This window comes from Poecilia formosa, unplaced genomic scaffold, assembly GCF_000485575.1.
Source record: "Poecilia formosa unplaced genomic scaffold, Poecilia_formosa-5.1.2 Scaffold4, whole genome shotgun sequence".
Lineage (NCBI taxonomy): Eukaryota > Metazoa > Chordata > Actinopteri > Cyprinodontiformes > Poeciliidae > Poecilia > Poecilia formosa.
In genome coordinates this window covers 948,078-973,327 of record NW_006799943.1, presented here as the reverse complement: position 1 = coordinate 973,327, position 25,250 = coordinate 948,078, and the positions used below count along the sequence as shown (strand labels likewise).

The following is a 25,250-nucleotide window of genomic DNA, read 5'->3' as shown; positions in this document are numbered from 1 at the left end:
ATTTTTATATATACAATATATATAATATATTATATATATACACACACGTACACATACATACACACACACTTTTGTCATAGAACCCCCAAGAATTTAAAACTACTTTCACCCCTGATTACAACCATCCTACCTAAAGAAGCCTCTGACTGAAGACACCATCTAGCTGTATGACAGTCTGATGAAGAGGATGCTCAGGGTTGATCCTCCTCCTGCTTAAAGCCTGTGATCTTCTTCATCACTGACCACACACACATCTCTGATACCGTTTCTCTGTAGTTTGCTCTCCAGCTTCTCCTTACTGTTTATAATTTTTACTTTAATTATACCCCTTAATAAATCCCTTGTCCCTCCATCGGTGCTCTACTGGGAAGCCGTCTCAGTGTTCTGGTTCTGATGGTGATGTTCACACAGACGTTTAATATGACAGTCAGTCTGTTCATGTGGCTGGCACAGAGCGTCCCAGTCAGTAACCTCAAACAGCCCTGAATCTTCTACAGGTTCCTCTAACCATCTCCTTACAGTTATAGTTAGCTTAAGTGATTCTGGTGCAAAAATAAGACAAAACTAACTTCTAAGTAACTTTTCAACAAACTGCAAAGGGCTTGTTTTAAGTCAGTAATTCCCCAATATTGATGAAAAACTAGTTGTTCATATTGGCAGATTATTTCACTCCTAATATGGAGAAAATGTCTTGTTATAAGTGAAATAATCTGCCAATAGATTTGCGGAGTTCAGGTTTTATTTGAGCTTTTAAAATGTTGATCAGCTATAAGGTTATAAAAACACTTATGGTTACACATCATAACAACTACCCAACAGTAAAAAAAAAAGAATCAGCAGACATTGCAGCTGCAGCAACATATCCAAAATCACAGAGAACAATTGTACAAAAAACGCAAAGTTTCAACCAGAAAAGGAGAAAATTTAAAAAATAAAAATAAAAATAATCAGACTGAAAGTAACAAAGCTTACTTTGTTACTTTCTAAAAGAAGCACATGTTTCCCCGTTTAATTCAGTAAATAGTGAAACGTGACCATTACTGAGCTCGAGTTTTGTTTTATATTGCAAAGCTACTCTCGGCTCATCCTACCTTCTTTGGGATTGAATCCAGGTTCTTTCCTGTGGCAACTGTCATGACCGAATTGTCCGGTGGCTTTCCCAACAGCGACACACTGCCAAAACAAATCCAGCGTTAAAACATCTGACAGATCAATTAGTGCGACTGATTCATCATGGACACGTAGAGTGTGTATGTACCTGAGCAAAGGGCAGCTGAAACAGGACATCCAGAGGATGTCAGTGGTGTTCATGGGAGGAGGAAGCTGAGCCAGGCAGGCCAAGAACTGTACAACAACACAACACACACTTCAGATGGTGCATCCCACAGACAGGCCTGACATTCCTGCGGTTTACTGACCCACCTGAAGAATGACCAGACTGAGCTGGCACTGCAGCAGGAAGAGAAAGCACTTGCGGATACCAGACGTTGTGTGTCGTGCCTAGAAAGTTAGTTCAGCAAAGGTAGATTCAAAATCAATTGAAGATGTGTATGTGACTCAGTGACTGCTTGATGTGACAAACCTGCTCTATGAGTTTAATCAAGCTAACGCTGTTTCCCTGGTGGAAGGAGACGGAGCAGCCCAGGCTGTTCAGCTGTCCCGACAGTCTGAGAGGAGAGAGTCCTTCAACCTCTCCGCTGAAGCCTCCTCCTGTGGCGTAGCCAAAAGTCTCCCATGAGCACTGAGACGGATACAGAGGGTCCAGCCCAATGCTGTGGAGCCCAGAGAGTGGACAACATGGCATCAGCAGTTGTGATGGGGACGATTCTGATATGCTTGGCTTCAGAAACGTTGTGAAAAATGTTGAGAATGAAAGTGATCTCTGTACCTGAGATCGCTTTGCAGAAAGAGGCGGCTGTTGCGGAAGTTGGCGGAGCTTCCCAGACAGCAGGTCACCTCCCTGTTCTCCTGCATGATCTTCATCATCTCACACATGGCTGCAGAGAGGAAGACCAGCCACAACATTTCAGTTTGGTTTGTCCCATGGATAACAGAGTGGGCCTTGATGACTCAGAAGATATTCAGCTCTGGAAAAACTGAAGATCTACTGCACTGAACCCCATTGGAAACCTCCTGGTTATTCCACCACATGCTGATTTCTGAATTCTTTCTAAATGAACATGAACTTGTTTTCTTTGCATCATTTGAAGTCTGAAAGCACTGCATCTTTTTTGTTATTTTGACCATTTTTCATTTTCTGCTAATAAATACACATTTTTGTTTGGAATTTCAGAGACGTGTTCATTTTACTCAAACATATACCAATAAGAAGTAAAATCAGAGAAACTGAAACTTAATTTTCACCAGAGCTGTATATATACAGAAGAAGACTGGAGCTACAGAAAAAAATAAAAACAAAAAATTAATTCTGACTTCTTTTTTCAAAGTCCGACTTTAACCTCAGAATTCTGACATTTGATCTTATAAGATCAAATGTTCTGAGGAAAAAGTTACAGTTCTTGTGTTTTCTGTGGCCCTCTTCCATAAAGCTACCCTCCATCTGTGCTGATCTCTGCCTCTGTGTAAAACATGTGGGGTTGATTTGTTAACCATTTTGTCAAACAGGTTGACTAATTTGCCAAGTTCTTACGTTTCTGACAGAGCAGAACGCGTCAAACCGTGAAGCAAACTGAAAACAGCAAAAACTAAATGGCTCATCGATTAGCTAGATTCTTGACTTGGAGTAGGTTATGTTTTTGGGGAGAATGTAGGGCTCTGCATGTGACTCTGTTGGAGAAACTGAAAAATAAAGTTCAGGTATTTAAATAGTAAATGTTATTGATTTTTACAGAACTGCTGTGGAAACCCGCCTCCAGTAAGAATTACGTGTTTAACAATAAGTCTATAACAGACAATATCAAATGTAAATAGTTCTACACTTATAATAATGTTTAGTTAGGAAAAAATATGAAGTTATTTCTTATAATCTTTTTATCTTAGGTTGAGTAAGACAGGGTACAAAAAGCACAACTCTTATGTCACAGAGGATTAACTAAATTTTATTGTTTGTTTTTCTTACTTTTGTGAAACCAGGACTTGGACAAATCAAACTTCAAGCATCAAAGCAATTCATTCAAATGATTAAAAATGCTATTATAAAATAATATGCAGTATTTGATGTTAGTTTTGATGTTGACGTCTTTGTGTTTAAGTTAAAAATGCAAATGAATGAAACTGTAAAGGTAAAAACTCTCCTCAGTCTGTAGAAGGATACTTAAAAAGTGTGAGGACAGTCAGACACCCGGAGGTAAAGACTCACTGTCGGGGGTGCAGTCAGTGAAGAGCGGCACTAAAAGAGGCACGTTGTCGATGTTCTTCAGATGAGGACGGACTTGATGGATCCCCCGAGGCAGCTTGGCCTGAAACGGAGCGCAGCATGTCAGCAACAACAACCTGAGCCAGGACAGCGCTGGACAAATCCAGTTACAGATGATCTGAAACGTTTCATTACAACAGAACGTCTGGCAACAAAGGCAGACGGTCTGGCAAGATGAGCCCTGCTGCATAATGTGACTGAGGTGATGATTACTCTGTTACAATCCTCCAGGAAGCTTGGCACGTCACTGTCTGTCGGCTGGAAGCTGGCCAGGTCGGACTGGGCCTCCTCCTCCTGCAGCAGCGGACCCTCTGCCTCGTCCCGGGAGTCTTCAGGACAAAACGCAGGAAAATGGACACAGTTCAGATGATGACAGATCTGTCATACTGTTGTCACTGATGGAACCATTCCAGTTTCTAAGTGGTAATAACAGAGATCAGCCGTCCGTATGGCTGCTAAGCCTCCGACTGCAGGGCGGAGCACCAGCCTGGGTTTGCTGGCCTGCAGCAGCACCGAAACTTATTTTTGGTAAGCTAGTGTCTCTCTCATTGAACACAAAAAATAGAAATAAAAAAATCACAGAGTGTGGAGAGGCACAGCCCACATACCCTGGTGGAGGTCTTCGTGCAGGGAACCGTGTCCCGGGCTGGATGGAGCCCCCTCACAGGGGCCGTCTCCGTTTGGAGTCAGAGATATGTGACAGTTACAGCCTGTCTCTAAACCCATCTTCTCTGCAAACACCTGCACACATTGCGTATACACGCACACACGCGCACACACACACACACACACACACACACACACACACACACTCTCAATGAACCCACAGCAACCTAGCTTCAACACAGTGTATGTGCCAATAAGGATATGAATAATTGTCCCAAAAAGACAAAAGTCAACATAAAGGTCAGATCATAACTAACAGAACAGGTCTACCTGACATGCTGCCACCATGGGAGGAACAATTCTAGAGCTCAATGCTTTTACATTACGTCCAACTCTTCTTCCAAGATGTTTGCTCACCTTGCTGCGCAGTTCATCCTCCATGGAAAAATACACAAAGCGGATGCAAGCAGTGACCAGAGCATCGATGAGACGGACCGTGTCCAGCTTGGCCTGGAACTGAGACGACACCATCCCCATGAAGATCTGTCCGCTGAGCGCCTGGACACAGTCCTCCTGCTCCACTCCCTCTCCGATCCCCTCTGACAGAAACACACACACAGAGTCCATCAGAACCTCAGCCTGCTGGTCTGAACGTCCCAGCCCTGCGCCGCGCCACCCCGTTCCTCACGCCTCACCGTCTGAGCTCCAGCTGTTCCTGCAAAAGTTGTGTTTGATGGGCGTGGTAGAGGGCAGCTCAACGCCGGAGAACAGGCAGGGACCCGAGGCCAGCTCCACACACTTCCCGTTCAGCTGGCCAGACAGTGACACCTGCATGGGTTTGTAGGAAAAGGCAGAGCAGTAACCTGACAGGCAGGCACGCTGGTAGAAGTCTAGAACCTTTTTCCTGTAACACAGAGGGGAAGGAAAAAAAAGGTTAGATGTTCGGAAAGACAAAAACAAATGTGAATACCAGGATGGAGAGCCTGAAACTCCAAAAGCAGACCTGTCTGAGCCTGACAGGGGGTAGATATCAGTTCCATCCCAGAAGTCAGTGCAGGCCTCTAGGATCAGGTCAGCTGAACCATGTGACAGCATCTGGACGCTGTCTGCAACAACACACACACACACTTTTATACCCACAAAGCAGCTGGCACAGGCCCTGCACACACACCATGCAGGACTTACTGGAGGAGGAGTCTCGCACACACAGGGACATGAGGTGGGAGATGGGGGGCTGGCGCTTGGTGAAGGATGGGAGGCGGCGAGAGGTGAACTCCTTGGTCTTCTCTCTGGTTGGCAGCTGGTAGAGGGTCAGGTGGTTCTCCTGTTTAAACAGCTCCCTGGCTCCAGGAGTAAAGCCTGAGACATGATGGGAAATGATTTAGACATGCACAGTCTGCATATTAAACACATCCATGAAAAATTCTGTTCTAAAATAAAAACTCTCTTCGGTTCAAAGCTGTTGGCTCATCATCACTGAGAAGCTTGTTTTAAAAAAAGAAACAGTCTGTGTGTTTTTCTAACATATTTAGATGTATGGTTACTAATAATCAATCTTAACATTACCAAACAATTGATGTTATATTACCAAACAAGCAAAACTAAAAAACAGAAAAGTTTTTAAATATTCTGTAAAAAGAAATGCTGTTTCTGCTGTGGATAAATCAAGACACTCCTGCACTTATTACCACTTATAAAACCTAGAATCACATGGAAGGAAACGATGCCAAGTCAACATGATCAGATCATTAATACTCTGGGATGGAGCAGAAATCAGGATTCAGTACATAGCTTGGGTTTAAAGCAACAGTCCGTTTCAATCAGGAAAAGAAAAAATATGTATTTTTTAACTTTAATCTTAATTAATGAGTAACAACATTTTATTTCCTTTTAGGATTAGTAAAGTATTTTTGAATTTGATTTTGAATTCAACATTGAGCAAAGAATGTTAGCATGTTCTGACAATCAGTGGATTTTAAAAGTACGGATCAAGAATTTAAAAGCATCTGATTCCTTGAATGAATACATTTATTATCCAACAATAAAGCCACTAGAAAATGGTGAGTGTTGTAGTTCAGACAGCTTTGAATAAGTCTGTGTTAACATTTAGTTATGAAATGTGTTCCATAAAGTTCCAGTCCAAAGTGACATAATGAAGTTCCCACTGAGAGGCTGCAGGTGAAACCTAAAACCTAAAGGCATTACTGGAGAACAGGAAGGACATGTAGACATGCAGCGCTGCATGTTTTACCTATCAGCCTGGAGAGCTCACAGAGGCCCCAGGGAACGTAGACGGGCAGCACGGAGCCGTGGCTCTCCTGCAGGGCCAGGTTAGACAGATGGTCTGAGAAGCGGCACAGCTGCTGGGTGACCCCTGCATTGCACAGGTTCAGCATGATGTTGAGGCCCAGCGGCTTCAGAGAGGGCAGGTGGCACTGCCAGGAGAGATCATCGAACTGGATGCTGGTCGGGTTCTGCTGGTCTTGGGACAAGCTCAGCATCTCCAGGTGGTAGTCGCACACAAAGTCCTCTGCCTCGGCTTCTGGGCAGCCCAGAGCAAAATCCTGGACGACAAAAACCAAGATACAGAAGAGAGAGATGGAATCCTCACGTATGGCTAAACCTAACATTTTTCATAACACGAGAAGATTTAGATTTTTTTCTATGCTCCTTGACCCATTGGGCTTTTGTCTCTTCCTGCACAGTTACCATTCTTCTTCTTCTAAATATCTTTGATCTGTATCTTATTTGTGCAAACTACACCAAACTAATTATGGAATATGAATGCATCAACGTTATTAACTAGATTCATTTTCTTGCATCTGCATGCACTAACTTCTTAGACGTCTTATTTTGAAATCTCCTTACATTTTGCTGTACATTAATGAATGCTGCAGTTTGTTTTTTTAATGCCAGCTGTTTCGGTCTCTCCCCGGCCTGTACCTGCTCCTCCTCGCCTCCCTCGGTGTCATGGCTGAAGCTGACGTTGGATCCAGAGTGATGTTTAGTCCGTGAATGTGTGTTGGGCTGAGCAGGCTGTCGGAGTCTGACCGTCTCAGACAGTCGAGCCGTGTCGTGCAACGTCTCACTGGGCTCGGCTGCATCCCCCAGCTGGGCGGCGGGTTCCTCCGGGGGACAGAGCAGAGTCTCTGCTTCCTGAGACTGCAGCAGAAAGAGGATATTAAGAAAGGGGGAGCTACAGTAACTCACAGTCTGTCACGCAGACGCACCTCATCCCGGTCATCTTCAGTCTCCATCCGACAGTAGGAGTTCACCGACAGGTCGTCTCGGAGATCGTCCTGGCTGCTGTGAGGCGGTTCCACTCTCCCACTGAAGAACAGAACCGTCTCTGGACTCGGGTTTGGCCATGACAGGATGCCCTGCTTGTCCACGCAGCACAGCACCTGCATACAGAGAGAGGGTGAAACACAGGAGGAAGCAAAGGCATAAAAACATGAAACCATGGCAACAAATCTACAGCATGCTTCCTCCTTCCTGTATTCAGCAGAGTTCTGACATTTGAGCTGACTTTCCTGTTATGCAAGATAGGATGAATTGTTTCAGGATTACACTTCATCCATATTTAAAAGCTAAACAGTATCCCAAAGCATGACACATCCACCTCTATGCTTCATAGTTAGTATTCCTGGATTCCTGTGTTGGATTTGTCAAACATGTCCTCTGTTCTGTGTCCACATGATTACATTTAGTCTTATGACTTCAGAAGTTCTGGTCTTTGTCTGTGTTCTCTCTGGTGACTTTCAGTCTGACCTTCATGTTTGTCTCAGACAGTAAAGCTTTCCTCTTTGCACAAAACCCAGGAAGGTCAAATTTGTTCAGTCTCTTCTGATTGGACAGGCATGGACCTTCACCAGATGCTGTCTGCAGATGCAGGCAGTAACGTTTAATCCTCATCTCATATCCATCAGTATGAATTTGGCATTTACTGCAACAGTCAATAATTACATCATGAAGAGGAAACAAAACATATATGTAAATCATACCTAACTATAAGTCAAAGGATCAGTAAAATTATGAAAAAACGTGCAAAAAAGTGCAACTTACAGGTAATAAGTGGTAATCATCACTTATAAATAAGCAGAGCTTTTTAAAATCACTGAAAGTTCAAATTTCATTGAAATTTATTTTGATTTTTTTTCTTAATCTGGTGTAATTTTTTGTACAAATGTTAAAGTGATTACATCATAAAGCATATGGGATATCTAGAAGTGAAGAAAGAAATCAGAACTTGGCCATAAAAACAAGAGAAGGCCTTCAAACAGTCGTACTCACAGTGACAGAGCCCAGAGTGTGCAGCAGGCTGGAAGTGTAGCACAGAGTCTCAGATTCTCCCTTCAAAACGCCAACCATGTGTCTCCAGACACAGCGCAGCAAATCCTGCATCCATGACATATACGAGCAGGTTAGAATGAGAGACCACCGAAACCAAGAACCTCCTAATAAAAGAGCAGATTTGTTACTGAGGAGAATACTTCCCAGTTCTAAATCACAGAGAATTCCTTCATCAGTTCTGAGATGAGAGTAAAGCCTGTAGAGTACAAGTCTCGGAGGTGAAGCGGCCAAAACAGGCATGCAGAGACTGAGGTTCTGATTGGATGGAATCAATGAAAACTTTTCCACAGGCAGAAAAAACAGTCACAAAGGAACCATTCAGTATACGGATGCTTTAGCTAGCCAGTGCTAACACAACATGGCAGTCAGACTTAGCAGTGAAACCGGACAGTTCATGTTGAGTATAATGAAAAAACCACACTGTGCATCCCTGTGTCCAGATACAGCTCTCAGTGATCTGAAGTCATGTTTGGTTTTCAGAGGGATCTACTTGTATTCTGTACACCTGCAGAATCCTCCTGACCCATGTGATCAGAACACCAATAGGTTTCCAGGTAGCTGACTTTATTTCACTGTATTTCTGCTCCTGCTAATAATGATCAGCTAACACCACTTCACTGAAATCTTTTCATAAGAACAGGTTAAACTTGTAGCATGATGACTGGACTACAAACACTTTACTATTCTGCCCTAGACTGTTAGGAAAGGCTTTGAGCTTCTCCAACTGTTAGGTCTGTTTATCAAGTAATTTTATTTAAAGGCATATTAGTATATGTAAAATAACTGTGATAGATGTCAGACAGCAGGGAAATGGGGGGAATGTCCCATCAGACCGTCAGCTCCCGAAACCACACACTCAAAAAAAAAGAGAGAGAAAAAAAAGATAAAAATATATTCAGGGTCAGTGGGACCCCACAAGGTAAAAAACTCATGGGTCCAAATGACCCCATTTCTTAAGACCGCGGGAGGGTTAAATAAAGTAAATATTTTCTTTTTCTGCTAGAGGTAAAACTCAGCACCACCTTTCACCTCTGCTAAGTAGATGTTAGATGTTGAAGGACTATGCTGGGAGCAGCATAGTCTCTGTAAAAGTTTTTTCCCCTCAAAGTATAAACAAAGCCCTGTACCAGCTGAGGAGATTTTTACAGGCCTTGAGTGAACCCTTAATTTAATTTAGTCATCCTCCTCTTCTTTAACCTTTTAGCAAGATTGTTTATGGATTTCCTTACAGTTCTGTTCTGAAGTCTGATTGAGAAAAACAGAAGGCCATTCTGAGGACATCCTTCCAGATCAAACAGTTGTGCGTCCAGGACTGTGGGAGCTGCTGAGTTCCAAACTCTGTTCCCAAACAGGTGCACCACAGTCTAAGATTGGACCACACACTACCGGCATAAAATCACCAGAGTTTTAGACCAGAGTCACGTTAAACTTTATGATCTCGTTTTTTGCCACAAATTATTCTCACCCGATTTATGAATAGGTAACTCAGAACCTTCTTTTGACCCAATAGTGGAGAATCTGAGGTCATCATACCTAAACGGCATAATGTAGCACATTTAGAAAAGGGAAAACAGCAACACATGCATTTGAAACATCAGATCTAGAAATGGAAAACATGCTTAAAATGGGTAAATATATTGTAAACATACGACACAAAGAAAATTTATTTGTAATATTTGTTCCCGTCAGAACAAAATAAAGGATGGAGGGTCAGAAGGGACAAATTTAAATAAATAAATCATTAATGTACCATGGTGACGCTGCAGGAACAGGAACTATGAATAAATACACACTTAATTATCTGCATTAGTCATTGTATGTTTGAATCGTTTTAATAACTTAATGACATACTGAATTAATTATCTAATAAATCAATTATTTCAACATTTTTTATCTCGCATCTAACTAATGATTTAAAGGTGTATTTTTTTTTTTTTGCATTGTCCCTTTTTACAGTCTACGTAAAAGTACCAGTAAAATTCACTTCTATATTTTCTTGCCATGAGAATAAAATGACAAGAAACTTTTTTCTTTGCTTTTGGTTTTGTTTTTCATTATTTTCCACAAATATCCACATCCTGTAGTAGAAAATAAATCCATCCTCTATGACAAGTTTTATGTTCTTCTTTATTATAAAACTTAAAAATAGAAATAAAATGGCAAATATTTATCAAAAATTGTAAGCTGACTGTTTTCCAAAGGTCTCCAAGCAAGTTTGGTGCATTCAATAAAAACATATTAACAACATAATAAAATATATCAGGACTGCACTGTGGATCACCAGCACAAAGTCTGATGACCACTGAACAAGTCTGTCTCAGGTTAATATCGCTACCATATTTCACATGTTCTATGGATTCATGTGGATGGATGAGCAGTGAGATTTGGACAGAGAATGATGACAGCCAAAGCATTGCAACAACAGCATTCTGAGCAGAAGCTGAGGGAAATGGTGGAAACAGAAGCATGCATGGAGCGAGGGAGAGGCGCCTGTAAATCATGGACATCCAGAGGTGCTTGGTGGAGATGGACAGATTACTGATCCACACATAATGTGACCCAAACAGTCACGGTTAGGAAAACTGTGGAAAATTACTTTGCAAAAATGAATGAAATGAAAAGGAACTCACAGGATTTTAAGCAAAAACAGCAGTGTGATATAGGAAGTGGCCCAAATCATAAACTGTTGAATTTTTTCATAATAGAATTAAAAGATAGAAGCTAATGGTAATGATTCAAAGCAGATGTGGGTCCACAAGGGGGAGCTGCAGGACGGTGAGCAAATAAAGACAAGCAGGTTGAGGTGCAGCTGGGAGTTAAGCAGGTGTGAGGTGAGCGAGCAAGACAGAGAAGGGTTATACCTGCGAGGAAACTGCTTCGGTGTAGCTGCTTAGAGTGTCCTCAGAGAACTTAGCAAGCTAGGGCAAAAGAAGAAGCTAGTTAAAACCCAGAGGGAGGCTGGCAGTGCACCTCCTCTGTGTGCATGTGTGTGTGTGTTCGAGGGATGAATCCCTCTGCACTGGGCTCGTCACAAAACTTAAAATTTCAAAACTATTGAAGGACAAAAACCAGATGATACCACCCACCTATGTTTACCAGTCTATTAAAAGGGAAATGGAAGTTTCTGCAGGACCAGAGATGATCAGACAGCTGAGCCAACGTTAGCAGCTCACAGTTTTACCTCTTCATCTGGAAACAGCTGTTGGCAGGAGGACCTCTGGTGCCTTAAAACCAAGAATTATCACCCACAAGCCATACTGTTTTTATTGTTTTAAGCCATACTTTATGTTTAAAGTGTTAAATATATATTCTACAAAATAATGTAAGGTCATTAAAGGTTCAACATTTTCATGGAGTAGAGGGAAAAAAATGCCAGAAAAACTGTTTGAGACAAAATGTTCAAATCGGATAAAACAACACTGACTGTCATGCTTAAGACAGCGGTTTGTTAAGGACCATTTGGAAGACACATTTGTCCCCAAGCTTTTCCATCCTGGCTGATGTCATCAGATCCTGCTTCAGTATTTCTACATAATGTTTTCTTATGATGACACTTATATTGTGAAGTGCACCATGATGAGCCTGGCAAGTCTCCCCAGTGTCCATGTGACCACAGGACATGTGTCCAGACATTCAGCTCTTTGTCCCTGAGTCCATTTGCAGACTGGACTCAAATCCAATTTTCCTGTTGCTTTTGGAGTAATGGCTTCTTCCTCCCTGAGTGGGCTTCCAGACCATGTTGGTGCAAAATCTTCTTCCACGGTGGAAAATGACTCTCTTACCATCTTCACAAGGTCATTTGTTCTGGGGTCGATTCACACATTCCCCATGCGACCCCTCAGAGCCGGTCTCCTTCCTGAACAGATGACCGCTGCACATTCCCATGATGGTTATTCTAACTTGCATATAACTATTTGAACAAATGATGTAATGATGATCATGGGCAAAGAGAGATGCTGTTAGAATTGGAGCTCTAATCAGCAGAAGTACCTGCTAATTACCTCTGCTAATTAGCAGGTACTAATAGTCTGATAAATATTACAAAAAGATATATGAAAGATATATATATATATATATATGAAAGCTGCAGTGGTTCTGCATGACAGATGCACAGAAATAAAAAAAATGATTTACCATGTAGCCTAAAACGGATATTCAAGTCTTGGTGACTTGAAATCTAACATGTACCATATATACAAACAACTAAGAAACAAAATGTAGCAAAAACTACAATATATTTTCATTCCTCCAGTTCCTCTAGACTGGTAGATAGTGTCACATATTTCTCAATGGGGGTGCACCGATTGCAGTTTCTTGGCCGATCATTGATCTTTAAGAAGCTCAAACTTGCCAATTCCAATTTTGTCCAATAGCGATTTGTTTTTAATAATTGATACTGTCAGGTGTCAACTTTATACCCCTTCAATGTTCCAATCTTATTTTAATGAAAAACTTTGAACAATACCTGTGAAACAATACAAAATTGCTTTACCTGCACATGGCATAGTGCAGCTATCGTAGAGTATTGCTGCTAAACTACTAAATAAACAAAAGTACAAAATAATCTAATCACATTTTAAAAACAAACCTTGAACAATAGGTCAGATTACAGAAATGTTTTGAGCTCTGTCCAAAAATAAAGTGCAGTGAAGTATTTTGCTTTTGTCAGAAAGCCTCTTTACCATTCCCTTATCTTCATCAGGATTTCCCCCAGTGGCCTGGCGGGCCATCAGATTTTACCTGCTCCCCCCATTCACCTCGCCAGGCTAAGCGATGCTTGTTCTTATTTTAAAAATGTATTTTTTAATACACCAGTAATCCTGAACTGCATGCGTCTTTGCCGTGCCCCGCTCTGCTGCACGGTCAGCGGCGGGGCGGAGTAATTCCTGAAAGAAAGCTTTATAGGTGATGCATTGAACAGGGCAGGAAGCCAGGTGTGCACCAATCACACTGTCAGTCCCTTATATTTAATTTAATCATTGTTTGTCATTAAGTATTGTCAACAATGTCTTCTAGTAACATTGTTACTGAAATGTCTTTTTTTTTTTTACATTTCCTGTCAACTTGACATTTTTAAACATAAAAACAGTGGGCTGCTGGTGGACCTGGCTTAGTAAGTTTTCTGGGGGAAACCCTGTTCATCCACAGATTCTCTCTCAGATTCAGTACTGGACTATAGCTGAATCGCTCCAAAACATCATGACTTCTAGTCAGAAGAAACATAGTTGGTCACTTTAGTGGATTACTATAAGCTAGGACTATGGATACTTTGGGGTTAACTGTAACAGTACTTAATATTTCAGTGTGTGTGTGTGTGTGTGTGTGTGCGCATATGTGCGTGTATGTGTGTGTCCTACCAAGCCAGCTGGAGATGCGCGACTGAACTCAGACAGGACTCTGGCCTCTCCAAAGGCATTTACCAGGACCCACATGACAGGGAAGAGCAGGGGCAGGATGGGCAGCACAGCCATGAGCTACAACACAACAACACCTCAGTCCACTCATCCCGTCATTAATATGAACTGTTCACAGCAAATAATGAACATTCCTGGGTAGTTCCCAGGAACCAGGCAAGTTTCCTTGGTCTATTCCTAACGCCCCAGATTTATCAGGTAAAAACAGATCAGCAGGGTAGAAATTTGGTCCTGAAATAGGCCCTGATCAGAACATTTCTAATTTAGCTGGAACCATTGGATGGAGTTTAATGGACGGAGAGTTGGGTGAATTTGTTCAACATTATCATTTAAAATAGTCCACTGCCATTATTTGCAGTCAACTTTTACTGTAACAGATTCTAAATCACTGATGTCTGTCAACAGCCGTCTGTGGAGAAACAGGGAAGTTTCATTCAGAGAAAAACAAACCTCTGTGGATCATTTATAGATTATAGAAACGATGCGTTGCAGCTACAGCGGTTTAGCTAGTTCGGGACTCATCTCTCGGGTTTTATTGCTGCCAGTATCAGTGATCGTTACAAACAGTGATCGCTCTAACTTGTTCCCCTCACGCAGGTTAAAGCTCTACATGGAGATCTGCCATCTGTAAAATCCCTGTTTTATTTTAAATTATTATTTCCTTTATTTAACCAGGTAAACCCCGTTGAGATCCAGATCTCATTTTCAAGAGGGACCTGGGCAGAAGTCTGCAATACACAGCAAGTGTTAAACTTTTTCTAGTTGAAAGACAGAGCAGCGCTGACAGACTCAATGGGTTATAGTTTTACTGCATTACTAGGAGGCCGTACATGAGACCTGGTAGGGGTGGGCAGTACTTGGTGCTAAGTGTCGTCTCACCTGGAGCTGAAGGAAGTTGTAGCAGGGAGGAGTGATGCTGGGGGCCTGGCAGAAAAAGCGAATTGTGTTCACCACCAGGAACGCCACCTGCAGGAAGGATCAGGTAAATGTTTCCTTCTGCTCTTCCAGATCCGCTGAATGTGTAGAAGGTTCCTGTTAACAGCTCACCAGCACAACAGGACAGACGAGCTTCGTGATGATGGACTGAACAGTAAACCTCTCATTATCCAGCACTGAGATTGGCCGGGACAGGGCCAGCTCCAAAGCGTTCCTGTTGGTTTAAATCAAACTTATATTTTTGTAAAAACGTATCACTGGGAATGTTATAGTGGCAGAGCGGCTGCTTTCAGAACAACCAAGATGATCCAACCACCTAACCAAAGATGATCCAGCTCCCTACCTGACCGGCTCCAGCACCGGGGTCCGAACCACTCTGAAGAGGCGGTGTTGCTGGGGGCTCTGGGGCCCCCTCTTCTCAGTCCGAGGCGAAGGGGGGGGTGATAATGGTGGGAATAAATCTCCTGGTTCCAACACTATGTGCTCATCATCCTGAGAAAGAAACAAAGATAGAACTCAGCGCCATTCCCAGATTCCACTTCTAACCCCACACCTGCTTTAATAAGTACACCTCTCCATTAGCCAATCACATGGCATCATTTCTAGGAATTTAGTTATCTGGATGTAGGAAAGACAATTATCAGAGCATCAGAACAGGGATGGGAGAGATCTGGCTCTCCAGTTGACATGTGGTTTGTGGATGTAAGGGCTGTACAAGTCATCAAGGCATTTTGCAGTTTGGGTTGCCAGGGATGTCTGTAAGAGTCATCTTGTCTTTGTATAACGAAGCACAAGCTGTGTCCACTTTCTAGGGCCCAGTTTGAGTTAAATGCTGCGCAGGTTGGCCTCTGTCAGGTCTGCTGTATGTCACTCATCTTGTTTGTGGTGTTGATGCATCGGTGGGAGGAGGGTGGTTTGGGAATCTCAGGGTTTTATTTGTTCAGATTTTAAGATTCTGTCATCATCTTCAGGTGCATTGGATCAGTTTGCAGCAGAGTGCGAAGTGGCCTGCATGAGGTCATATGGTTCCAGTCCAGTAAAGAGTGGAGTGCTCCCTCAGGTGACCAACCTGGATGGAACTCATTCTGTTGTAGAAACAGCTGAGGCCAAAAGCAAAGCTCCTGATTAACTGGTACATCTATATTTTGTCTATCAACTATGGTGATGAGGTACGGATTATTACTGAAAGAATAAGACTCTAGATACGATTAGAGACAAGACTGAGGAAGGTCATAATCTCGAAGCCTTGAAGTCGAGTCATTGCTCCTCAGTTGAGAACAACAGAGCATCTCATCACTCTGCCTTCTGGGCCTCTTTCCCCTGAGGAAGTCCCAGAACTTCCTGGAGGCGCTATATAGTCCCTCTGGATCCCCTCCAAGCCCCCGGGGCCTGTTGCCCCTGTGACCCAATTTCAGACAAACAGAAAACAGAGGATGGATGGAGAGTTTTAATTACTTTATTTCAAGGTTTCATTGAATGTCTGCAAAATTTTTTATATTTAATATTTGGAAATCAAATATTGCGGCTTGCAAGTCACTACAGCCTGACCTTGACGCCCCGGAGAGAAGCAAACGCCTGCTGGCCAGGTCGAAGAGCAATTATGTCTCCTTCCACTAGCAGACTGACGGGGAGGTTAACCAGCTGAGAGTCCCGGTAGGTCCAGTGAAGTGACCATGAAGGAGACGAGGGCGTGTAGAGGTCAGGGTAAAGAGAAGAAGGCCACTGAATTTCAGACACACACCCTGACAAATAATCTGGATTAAAGAAACACCAAAATAGAGGGAAAGTATTAGAACAGGCCAGAGAAATAATAATAATACACTAGTTACTCTGTAGTGGTCACAATAAAACAATCACACACATGTTTAACCTTTGACCCTTATGAGAAAACTTAGGCATTTTATTGTCATTTCCCAACTCACCATTGAGCTGTGCGATGATGCGTTTGAGTCGCCGGACCATCTCGGTTTTGTTGAGCTTCTCCTGGCGTCCAACCAGAAGCAGGTTTAACAGGAAGAGAAGGAGCAGGGCTGTAGAATTCACGATCTCTATACCAGAGCTGGGAACAAAAGATACATTTCATATATATCATCCCAATTCATAACAGATGTTACCTCAAGACTCTTTGCAAAAGAACAAAAATCTATTTGTATTCACAAATACACAGTCAGCATAATTCAATCATAGAAATAGATTCAAAGTTCAAAGTTCATTATAACTTTTAAACTATGCAGACAAGTTCAGTTTATTATTAAAGTTGCTTAAAAAGTTACATCTAGTAACAGATTAGATCAAGTCAGTGACTTGCAGAATTCACTAATCCTGGATGAGAAAGTAGCAACGACCAACCTCCTATACATAATTACCTTCTTTTTCAACGAAGCTACATTGGCTAATGCCACACACAATGAGGAAGTAACACTATGAACAAGAATGGAGCTTCAATTTGTGACAGGCTGGAGATTAAATTGTTTCCTGAGGTAGAGTGGAAGTTAAAAAAGGAACAGATTCTTTAACAGTATTGTCTGATAAAGATCTACTTTAGTGAAATTATAAATGTGAGCATTTTATATACGGTCTACAGTATGACAACAAGAGTGAATAGGTCTGTGCATGATTTGAGTGAAGCCACTTGAGTTTAAGGTAGTGTTGATTTGAAATGTTCACATTAATTATTGTGCTTTTACTTTACGTGTTATAAATCCATTTTACATTCATAGTTCATGACAGGATAGTTGAGTTAAACATAGATTGGCTACCTGCCCTTCGGCTGGCTGCCATGGCAGCAGAGGAGTCCCACCACCACCAGAAGAGTCAGAGCCCCGCCTGGCCAGTGGAGACAGGATTGCCGGTTGCCATGGTAAATGAAGCTATTTTGCCATTGTTCCTATTAAAAGAATTCAAAACAAGAAGAAAGAAAACACTAAATTCTGTTTGTGACATAAAGCTACAAACCACGACGAAAACAGTACAAACATCCCAACAAGCTGTAAAAAAACCTCATTCTTTAACCAGTTTGCACTTAAATAATGGAAACTGTTTGTTACTAGAAAAGTTGGAAAAGATACAAAATAAAATATCTGCCAGCATATGTTTTGTTTTAACAGTTGGATAAAAAAAATGTTCAGACTGATGTTTTTCCATGTTTTTTCTTTACTGAGTTTGAAAACCTTTTTGTCCATGAATGTGATCATACCAGCCAAGAAACCCGTCTCCGTGTGGCTCTCTGGTGCTGCTCCAGCAGGCTGCTCAGCTGGTCCCGGAGCTTCACCAGAGCCTGGCTGGTAGAAAGGCCACGAGTCACACCATCTGCCTCCTGCCAACACAACAGGAGCAGAAGTTCACATACACCATAACAAGACCAAATGTTACCGTATTTATCAGCATGATTTTTAAAGATTGTTTCCATGCACATTTTTTTCAATACAGGTTATTTCTGCTTCACTGGCATTTTAAGTTTACCAGGATAAATAATGCTCTGCCCTGTCGTATTGATTATTCTGACAATCAGATAAACAAATTGACACATTCTGCAGACTTTTTCATTTGACAACTGAAGCCATTTTTATGCAATAAACAAAAAATCCAATTCTTCTTTTAAATAAAAAAAAAATGAACATTTTATTGCTCAAAATGCAATAGCAGCATTCCTTCAGTGAACACTTGATCATTTGCCAAAAAATGAATCTGCAGCTAAAAAAAATATTATGACATCAACATGTGAAAAGTTCAGCCTTTCTGCTCGACTTAACATCCACAGTGTTGGGTATATCGGGTGATTATTTTTTGGATTAAACGATGAATAACAGAAAAGCAGATCATGCTTAAGAGGAGATTTATTTATGTTTACTCACTCTGAAACAGGTGAAGCTAAAACTGACACCTGAGGTATTTTCAGTAGAGCAGATTTACAGACAAAGAAGGCGTTTAATTTCTAAATACAAAATGCATATTTTTGTACAGTTTTGGTTTAATTACTGCTCAGAGTGTGTTCTTTCAACAAAATAGTATTTTTTTTTGAGTCCGTATAAGCAATTAATCAATTACTAAATTAGTTGACAACTTTTTCAATAATCTATTGATCACTCTTAATGTGATTTATAATTTCAGCCGTAATATTTACTATCAAAAACAGCACCATCTTACAGAGCTTTCTATTTCTATCCATGGAAAATCTAAGATGCTGTGATGCACCAGCCAAGCAGCCAGTAACTGGAGGAGCCCTGACCTCCTCCTGGCTGAGTCATGATTTACCTGCATGTGTGTTCAGGTCATTATCTAGATCTGTGGAAAATGAAGCAATTTCACAAACATACTGAGAAATGGGCATGTTGTTTCTGTTCCAGCTACAGACTAAAATCAGAACAGTAAGACGCAGCATAAGGATAAAATTAGAGCCTGACAATACATCAAGTCAAAATAATCACAATATCACATTTAGCAATATCGTCAAATAAATGTAAGGTACTGCTTGAGTGCAATATTTAGCTTAGCATCACACATTGAGCGCCACATGTTTGAATTCATTTAGATGGTCTACAGTCTTTTATACACACTGTGGTTCTATTTTTAGTTGCTGAAATGCAAAATGTGACAGAAAATGGAGACACTTTAATGATGCAGAGAAAGAAAAGACTGGGAAATAGTTTCATCAATATTCTCATGTGATGCTAAAAATCACTCCACACATTCACATAATTATGTTGATTGCAGTTAAATTTGTATTTATAATGATATTTGTTTATTTCTTTAATTCAAATAAACATAGTGCCATTATGTGCATCATTTTCTTAGAGTCACTTGGTTTGGGGAGTTGGATAAGACAATGGACTAGGAAAACAAATCTGGAACTATAAACACTTTTTCATTTTCCCTACCCAGAGCTGGAAAATTTCAGACTTTTCCAGACTGCATATAAACCCTGGTTAGTCATGTCAGGGAGAAACTACATTTCCCATCTGTCACCCCACTGACACACACACAGACACACACACATTACCAAATATGACAATTTCCTTGAACCTGAGTTCAGATTTAAGGACCAACATCCTATGCAGCCAAGACAGAAATAACTTTCCCAGAGAAACAAAGAATCAACAAAAATCCTCCATGGATACATGAAGCAGCCAGGAGGACCAACAGAGGCAAAACGGCTCCTGACCCTGGCTACATGCTAACAGATCATTTCTCTTTAAACAGACAGTGGAGGAAATATGAAGTGAATCTGCCTTTAAAGAGAAATGTACAGTGAAGCATATACTGCTTCACTGTATATGAAGCATACAGTGCTTCATATACAGCACTGTATATGAAGTGTTGAAGTGTTGCCTTCAACACTTATTAATCAAACCATTCAAGTCTTTAATTCATACTATGTGACATTAGTAAACAGCAACAACAGTGGTTACATGTCAATAAGCTGTTCTCCTTGCTCTGAGGCTGGGAGAGCAGTGGAGGCTACAGAACCTCCATCTGAAATCTTTTTGCCACTCTATCAATAGAAAACACTTCTAATAGAACAGGGTTTCTCAAAGTGGGGACCGCGGCCCCAAAATGCATTCTCTTGCCAGGACCGCACAGCATTCTGGGGGATGTAGGCAGAAGAAAGGCTTTAGAGGCTCAGCCTCTCATGACCAGAGCCAGTTAGTTGACATCAACTAACTGGCTCACTCTTTGGTTACCTAGCAACAACCTCTTAAGTAACATGAACAGTAGTAGTTCATGCACAACAGCTCAAGAAGAAACTGTGGTTAAAACAGAAAAGGCCACATCATCCCCCCGATCCTCCCAAAAAACAAATCAGTAATTATGACTGATATGAAACCTTTATATTGTGATGCTACTCCAGAAACAAAATCTGCTTCAAATCCAGAGCACCAACCAGTTTAAGACCATTATACACTAATGGCAATACAAAGTAAAAAAAAATAAAATATCGACTTAATTATAAAACTAATCAATTAAATGGATAAAATGATGCAACAGTTTCAACTTAAATACAATAATTGTGACTCAACATGTTCGTCTTGGAGTAGCTTCACTAAGCGTCAGGGCTGCAGTGTTAGAAAATCTTCAGATGGCGATAATATTGAAAAAAAATATGACGACATCAGGTATGATATATGCCTGTTTTCTTCTTTACTGTCTTTATGATCTGTGCTTCCTGCTCTGTGACCTCAGTGTTAGCTCTGGCTGCCGTTAGCCACTGTCCTACTGGCTAAATATTGTGTTATACAACTTCAGAACTTGTAAAATATATAAGTCAATTACTGCACTCCAATCAGTCCTGTTGATATCAATATTGTACACACTGACACTGAGATGACGATGTATTCACGATTTATTGTGCTGCTCTACTAAACATAAATGTGAATCTACAAAGGCAGCTGCTTAGTCACTGATTTGTCTCTGAGGTTTTAAATAGTTAGTCATTTATTTTCATTTCCATCTATTTAATAAAAGTGCTATAAGATCAAATCAAAACAGACAACAGGTTCTCACTAGAGGTGTAACGGAGCATGTATGCATGCTGCAGATTCTTGTTTCACAGTTCTACGCTCTAGAAAGCCTGCACCAGTACAGGAAATAACCTGAACATTCAGCAACAAAACTCACCTGCTTCTTGTCCTGCGTCGCCATGCCAACCCCGACCACTCCACATGCTCTGCTTCTCAAGCTGTCATCGACACCTGGCAAGAGGCCTTCAGTGCCACCACAGCGCAATCAGATGTGGGGAGCCCACAGCGGGGCCGTTTCTTCCCGACGTCTTCAGGTCACTCATACGCAGAGGCAGAGTGGTGCTGCTGGGAGTTCCCACCTGGAAACCTTCCTCTGTCAGAGTGACAGGAAAGAACAGCAACACCTGCAGGGATCAGCAGGTTACCACCAAGAGATGGGCTCTGGTTTTTGACACCGACTGTTGAAGTGAGAATGAACAGCAGGAGTCTGGTCAGGAAATGTTTTTATAAGCACTCAAAACAGCGCAACTGACCAAACAGCTGAACAGAGATAAGGCAAACGCATTAAAGCACAAACACATCTTTTATTTCTACCAATCTGATTCGATTCAGTTCAGAAACAATTTTTAATTCAGAAACACATTTTTAAAGTCAATCTAGAGAGTATGTTTAAATTATGGGACTGACAGGAGGAATAGATAGTGTGTAAAAAAAATAGAACATTTATATAAAACAATTCTACAAGGTTCCATACTGTATCAAATTCCATCAGTTAAAACAAAAATAGGTTTGTGCCTAAACCTCTGGAACTTAAACCAGTACTAGGTTAGCTTAGCTGCCTGGCTTTTTCTTAAATAAAAGAAAGAAAAAAAAAAAGAAAGGACTATTCAAAAGCCATACAGAGGTCGAGTGGACGTGTAATGCAATATGCAGTAAACTCACAAAAAGGCAAAGAGGTACAAATTAAACACATTTTAAAATATTTGAGCATTTTGAATTGATTCCTAATTCCCAGGAATAGGAGTGGCATTTTGTTTCTTTTTTGTTTTTTTTACCCAAAATATGCCAATAATTTCACAGAGAACTGGTTGACAATTAAGAAATTAAAATGTTCTGGGCCTAGTCAAAGCCCAGAATTGTATCTTATTGAGATGCTGAGAGTTGACTTGACTCAACATCCAAGAACTTCTCACACATCTGGCTGTTTCTAGTAAAGCTGGTAACACCAGATATCAGGGGCCAAACTCAGTTCTAAAGCCATTTTTGTGTTTCCCTATAATTCTCATTTTGGTAGAACTAAATATTTAAATTAGGAGTCCTATTTTTTCACTGTTATGTATGAATCTTCTTTTTTATTGAAGGTGCAATAGGACCAGCCCATGTTAGCATTACAGTTGAAGAGAGAATGAGATGTAGGTCCAGAAGCCACAGCCACCTGATCCATTGACATAAGCAGCTCTGTGGAACAAAAAGCCAGCTCCACTGAGTCAGCAGCATGTTCTGACAAACAGCTGATGATGCTCAGTCACAGAGGAGAAGAGGCAGACTGTAAAGCTGAGAGAGAGAGATCCATCTGAAAATCAAACAAGCCATCCAAATGAGAAGAATTATTTATGATTGAAACTGTACACTTCAAAAATGGCTGACTGTCTGGTTCTCTCTGAAAGTCAGGTTGGTTAAATCAGTGGTTCCCAACCTTCTAACCATTTTGTGGACAGATAGAAAGGAAGGTGTGTGTCAATGTCATAGTGTCAGTGTGATAGTTCCTAGACGACTAATTTACCAGAAAGTCTGTTCACCATCAAAAACTCCTGAAGAAGAAGAACCAGCTGTCCTTTTCTGACTTCAAATGCAAACTCATATGGTTTAAGCAGCAGGACAATGATCTGAATTGCACAAGAATTTGCTAAAAGAAATAAAATGAAGGTTTTCTTGTGGGCTAGTCAAAGTGTAGGCTTAAATGTGATTGAGATGTAGAGGTATGACCCTAAATAGGTTTTACTTATTATCATTGTTTGAAAACAATGCATTATATTCACTCAGGCTAGCTCAGGCTCAGGCCAAAATCCAAAACATATACATATGACAAAAAGTGAAGGGTAGGGGGGTTTAGGGATTGTGGAGTCAACGACTCAATGCAAACAACAGTTCACTGTCACTGGACACTCATCCAGGAGGAACGAATGCTGCAGAAACTTCTCTGTTCCTGTCCATCAGCTCTTTTAGAATTTTGAGGCTGTATCTCAAATACTGAATCACTTTTTCAAACCACCTTGGACATTGTAGTTTCTCCTTCCTTCAATAACCAAAACACCAGGGAAAAAACCCCCCAATAACACCAGGACCAAGTGAAGCACCAACCATGAAGTCAGTCAGTAAATGTTTATCAGCAGCTTCTGTATACTATGTAACATATCAACTTATGTTAGCTGATATGTTAAAAAGTTAAACTGAAACTGAGAAAGCATAACTTTTGCCTCACTGTGTATTGAATATAATATACTAAAGTGTGAGGCGGAACATTTAAAGACCACAGAGAGAACAATTTCATAATTTTTTAAGGTATCAATTGGTAAATTGCACATTTTCACTATGGCTTGTGAATGTTACAGCTTCTAGCTTTAAAGACGGTATTTATAATTCTACTTCTGTCAGCAACATTAGAATCATTTGCATGATTGAGAGATGAAAACAAAGAAAAACCAATGCGCCTCATCTGGTACAGGGTTTCTACACATTCACCAAGTCACAATCTCAAATTTTTCTAAAATCAATTTCTGGAACTGTTCATCAGTTTTTGAACTGTGTAAACATAAGACTAAAACCATTATTAACAGTTGTGGTCAGAAATTTACATACCCTCATCATGGACACAGAATGTCTAGTAAACATGGGGCTTCTAATGATTTATCTGAACCACTCACAAATGTGAAATTATTATTATTATTGAAAAAATTGATCAAAAATACAAGGTGCATGAGTCTGGATTTATTGTAGGTGTTCCATAATCGCCAGATGATTACAATTATGAATACTATACTTTGAGTTCAACTGTGTGTATTTTATCCTGTATGTATTTCTGATCAACAGCTTCCAGCTATTTTGTTTGTACGTTTCTTACCTAATTCTTTCACATTGATAAAAGAACGATTCACTTAAAGTTCAAATCAGTGACATTAAAATGTGGTCAAATGTCTGACAAAAATCATTTACATTGAACTGATAACTGGTGGATGAGGATTATTTTGCGTCCAATAACCTTACGAGGGTAAAAATGTAACGACGCAACAGTTTAAATGTCTGCTCAATCTGCAATCATTTGTATATTTTATACATTTAAATATAGCTTTCAGTTTACTACGTTGGACTAAATGAACAATATTGTCGAAATGTCGACTGAAGGCGATCTAAAGACGCTCTAACAACAGCTAGCTATAAACCAGAGCCGAAGCTTTGCTTTATGGACATGTTCTCTAATACACACTGATTAAATTAATAACACAGAAGAGATATCTTTTCCGTCTTGTCAACAGATGCTGCAGACAGGCGTCGACCTATCAGCAACTACACCTACGTAATTTGCGGTATATAAATTAATTGTATCCACGTACATTTTTCTGTACGGACTCACCTTATGGGTCTTTTAAGCAGCTATTGATATCCTTCCAAAGTTATTTTGTTCTCTCAAACACTAATGGACTTTTCTCCTTCACTGTTACTGCAGCAGCCATCTTTGGACAACGTCCGTATTGCAGGAAGTAGGCTGTGATTGGATGAGTGTAAGGTGTTTTATTCTCTGATTGGTTAATTCACCTGTGGAGAAGTTTAATATTTTAAACGCTCGTCTAGACAGGCGTATAACTTTGATAACCCTTTACACCCCTTTTCACCCAGTCTCTGCTGCTGAGGTACACCGGTCAGCTTATGAGTGAGACTGGCCAAGGTGGATGTGGTGGGGCAGGACACAGTGGCAAGTTTAAGTTTCGGCTCCATCTTGCGGTCAGTTCCAAGAACTACACAACTATTGAAAATCAAATAGAAACAGCTTCAAATGACTGTGTAAGTTTTGGTAATTTGATTTTCTCATCGGATTCAGAGATAAATAAA

At 40.8% G+C, this 25,250-nt stretch overlaps 1 protein-coding gene across 3 annotated transcripts in view; it reads right to left on the bottom strand.

Annotated features, from left to right (window-relative positions):
* tmem94 (transmembrane protein 94) overlaps positions 1 to 25,003 on the bottom strand; it is a 28,835-nt gene extending 3,832 nt beyond the window's left edge. Inside the window, exons 1-27 of one of the 3 annotated variants that reach the window (XM_007558708.2) lie at positions 24,775 to 25,003; positions 21,301 to 21,601; positions 17,882 to 18,001; positions 17,445 to 17,572; positions 16,608 to 16,744; positions 16,234 to 16,439; positions 15,029 to 15,177; positions 14,797 to 14,899; positions 14,629 to 14,715; positions 13,693 to 13,809; positions 11,197 to 11,253; positions 8,276 to 8,380; positions 7,213 to 7,386; positions 6,926 to 7,144; positions 6,234 to 6,546; positions 5,168 to 5,341; positions 4,986 to 5,088; positions 4,678 to 4,886; positions 4,400 to 4,581; positions 3,985 to 4,117; positions 3,590 to 3,705; positions 3,320 to 3,419; positions 1,889 to 1,997; positions 1,583 to 1,772; positions 1,423 to 1,500; positions 1,259 to 1,344; positions 1,092 to 1,173 (exon numbers count right to left, since the gene is read on the bottom strand). In XM_007558708.2, coding sequence (XP_007558770.1) covers positions 1,092 to 1,173; positions 1,259 to 1,344; positions 1,423 to 1,500; positions 1,583 to 1,772; positions 1,889 to 1,997; positions 3,320 to 3,419; positions 3,590 to 3,705; positions 3,985 to 4,117; positions 4,400 to 4,581; positions 4,678 to 4,886; positions 4,986 to 5,088; positions 5,168 to 5,341; positions 6,234 to 6,546; positions 6,926 to 7,144; positions 7,213 to 7,386; positions 8,276 to 8,380; positions 11,197 to 11,253; positions 13,693 to 13,809; positions 14,629 to 14,715; positions 14,797 to 14,899; positions 15,029 to 15,177; positions 16,234 to 16,439; positions 16,608 to 16,744; positions 17,445 to 17,572; positions 17,882 to 18,001; positions 21,301 to 21,324 — 3,501 coding nt within the window. In that variant the 5' untranslated portion in view covers positions 21,325 to 21,601; positions 24,775 to 25,003. The remainder of the gene's footprint in view (positions 1 to 1,091; positions 1,174 to 1,258; positions 1,345 to 1,422; positions 1,501 to 1,582; positions 1,773 to 1,888; positions 1,998 to 3,319; positions 3,420 to 3,589; positions 3,706 to 3,984; positions 4,118 to 4,399; positions 4,582 to 4,677; positions 4,887 to 4,985; positions 5,089 to 5,167; positions 5,342 to 6,233; positions 6,547 to 6,925; positions 7,145 to 7,212; positions 7,387 to 8,275; positions 8,381 to 11,196; positions 11,254 to 13,692; positions 13,810 to 14,628; positions 14,716 to 14,796; positions 14,900 to 15,028; positions 15,178 to 16,233; positions 16,440 to 16,607; positions 16,745 to 17,444; positions 17,573 to 17,881; positions 18,002 to 21,300; positions 21,602 to 24,774) is intronic. The other 2 variants (XM_007558716.2, XM_007558726.2) reach the window with 2 other exon arrangements.
* Positions 25,004 to 25,250: the final 247 nt, after the last annotated feature.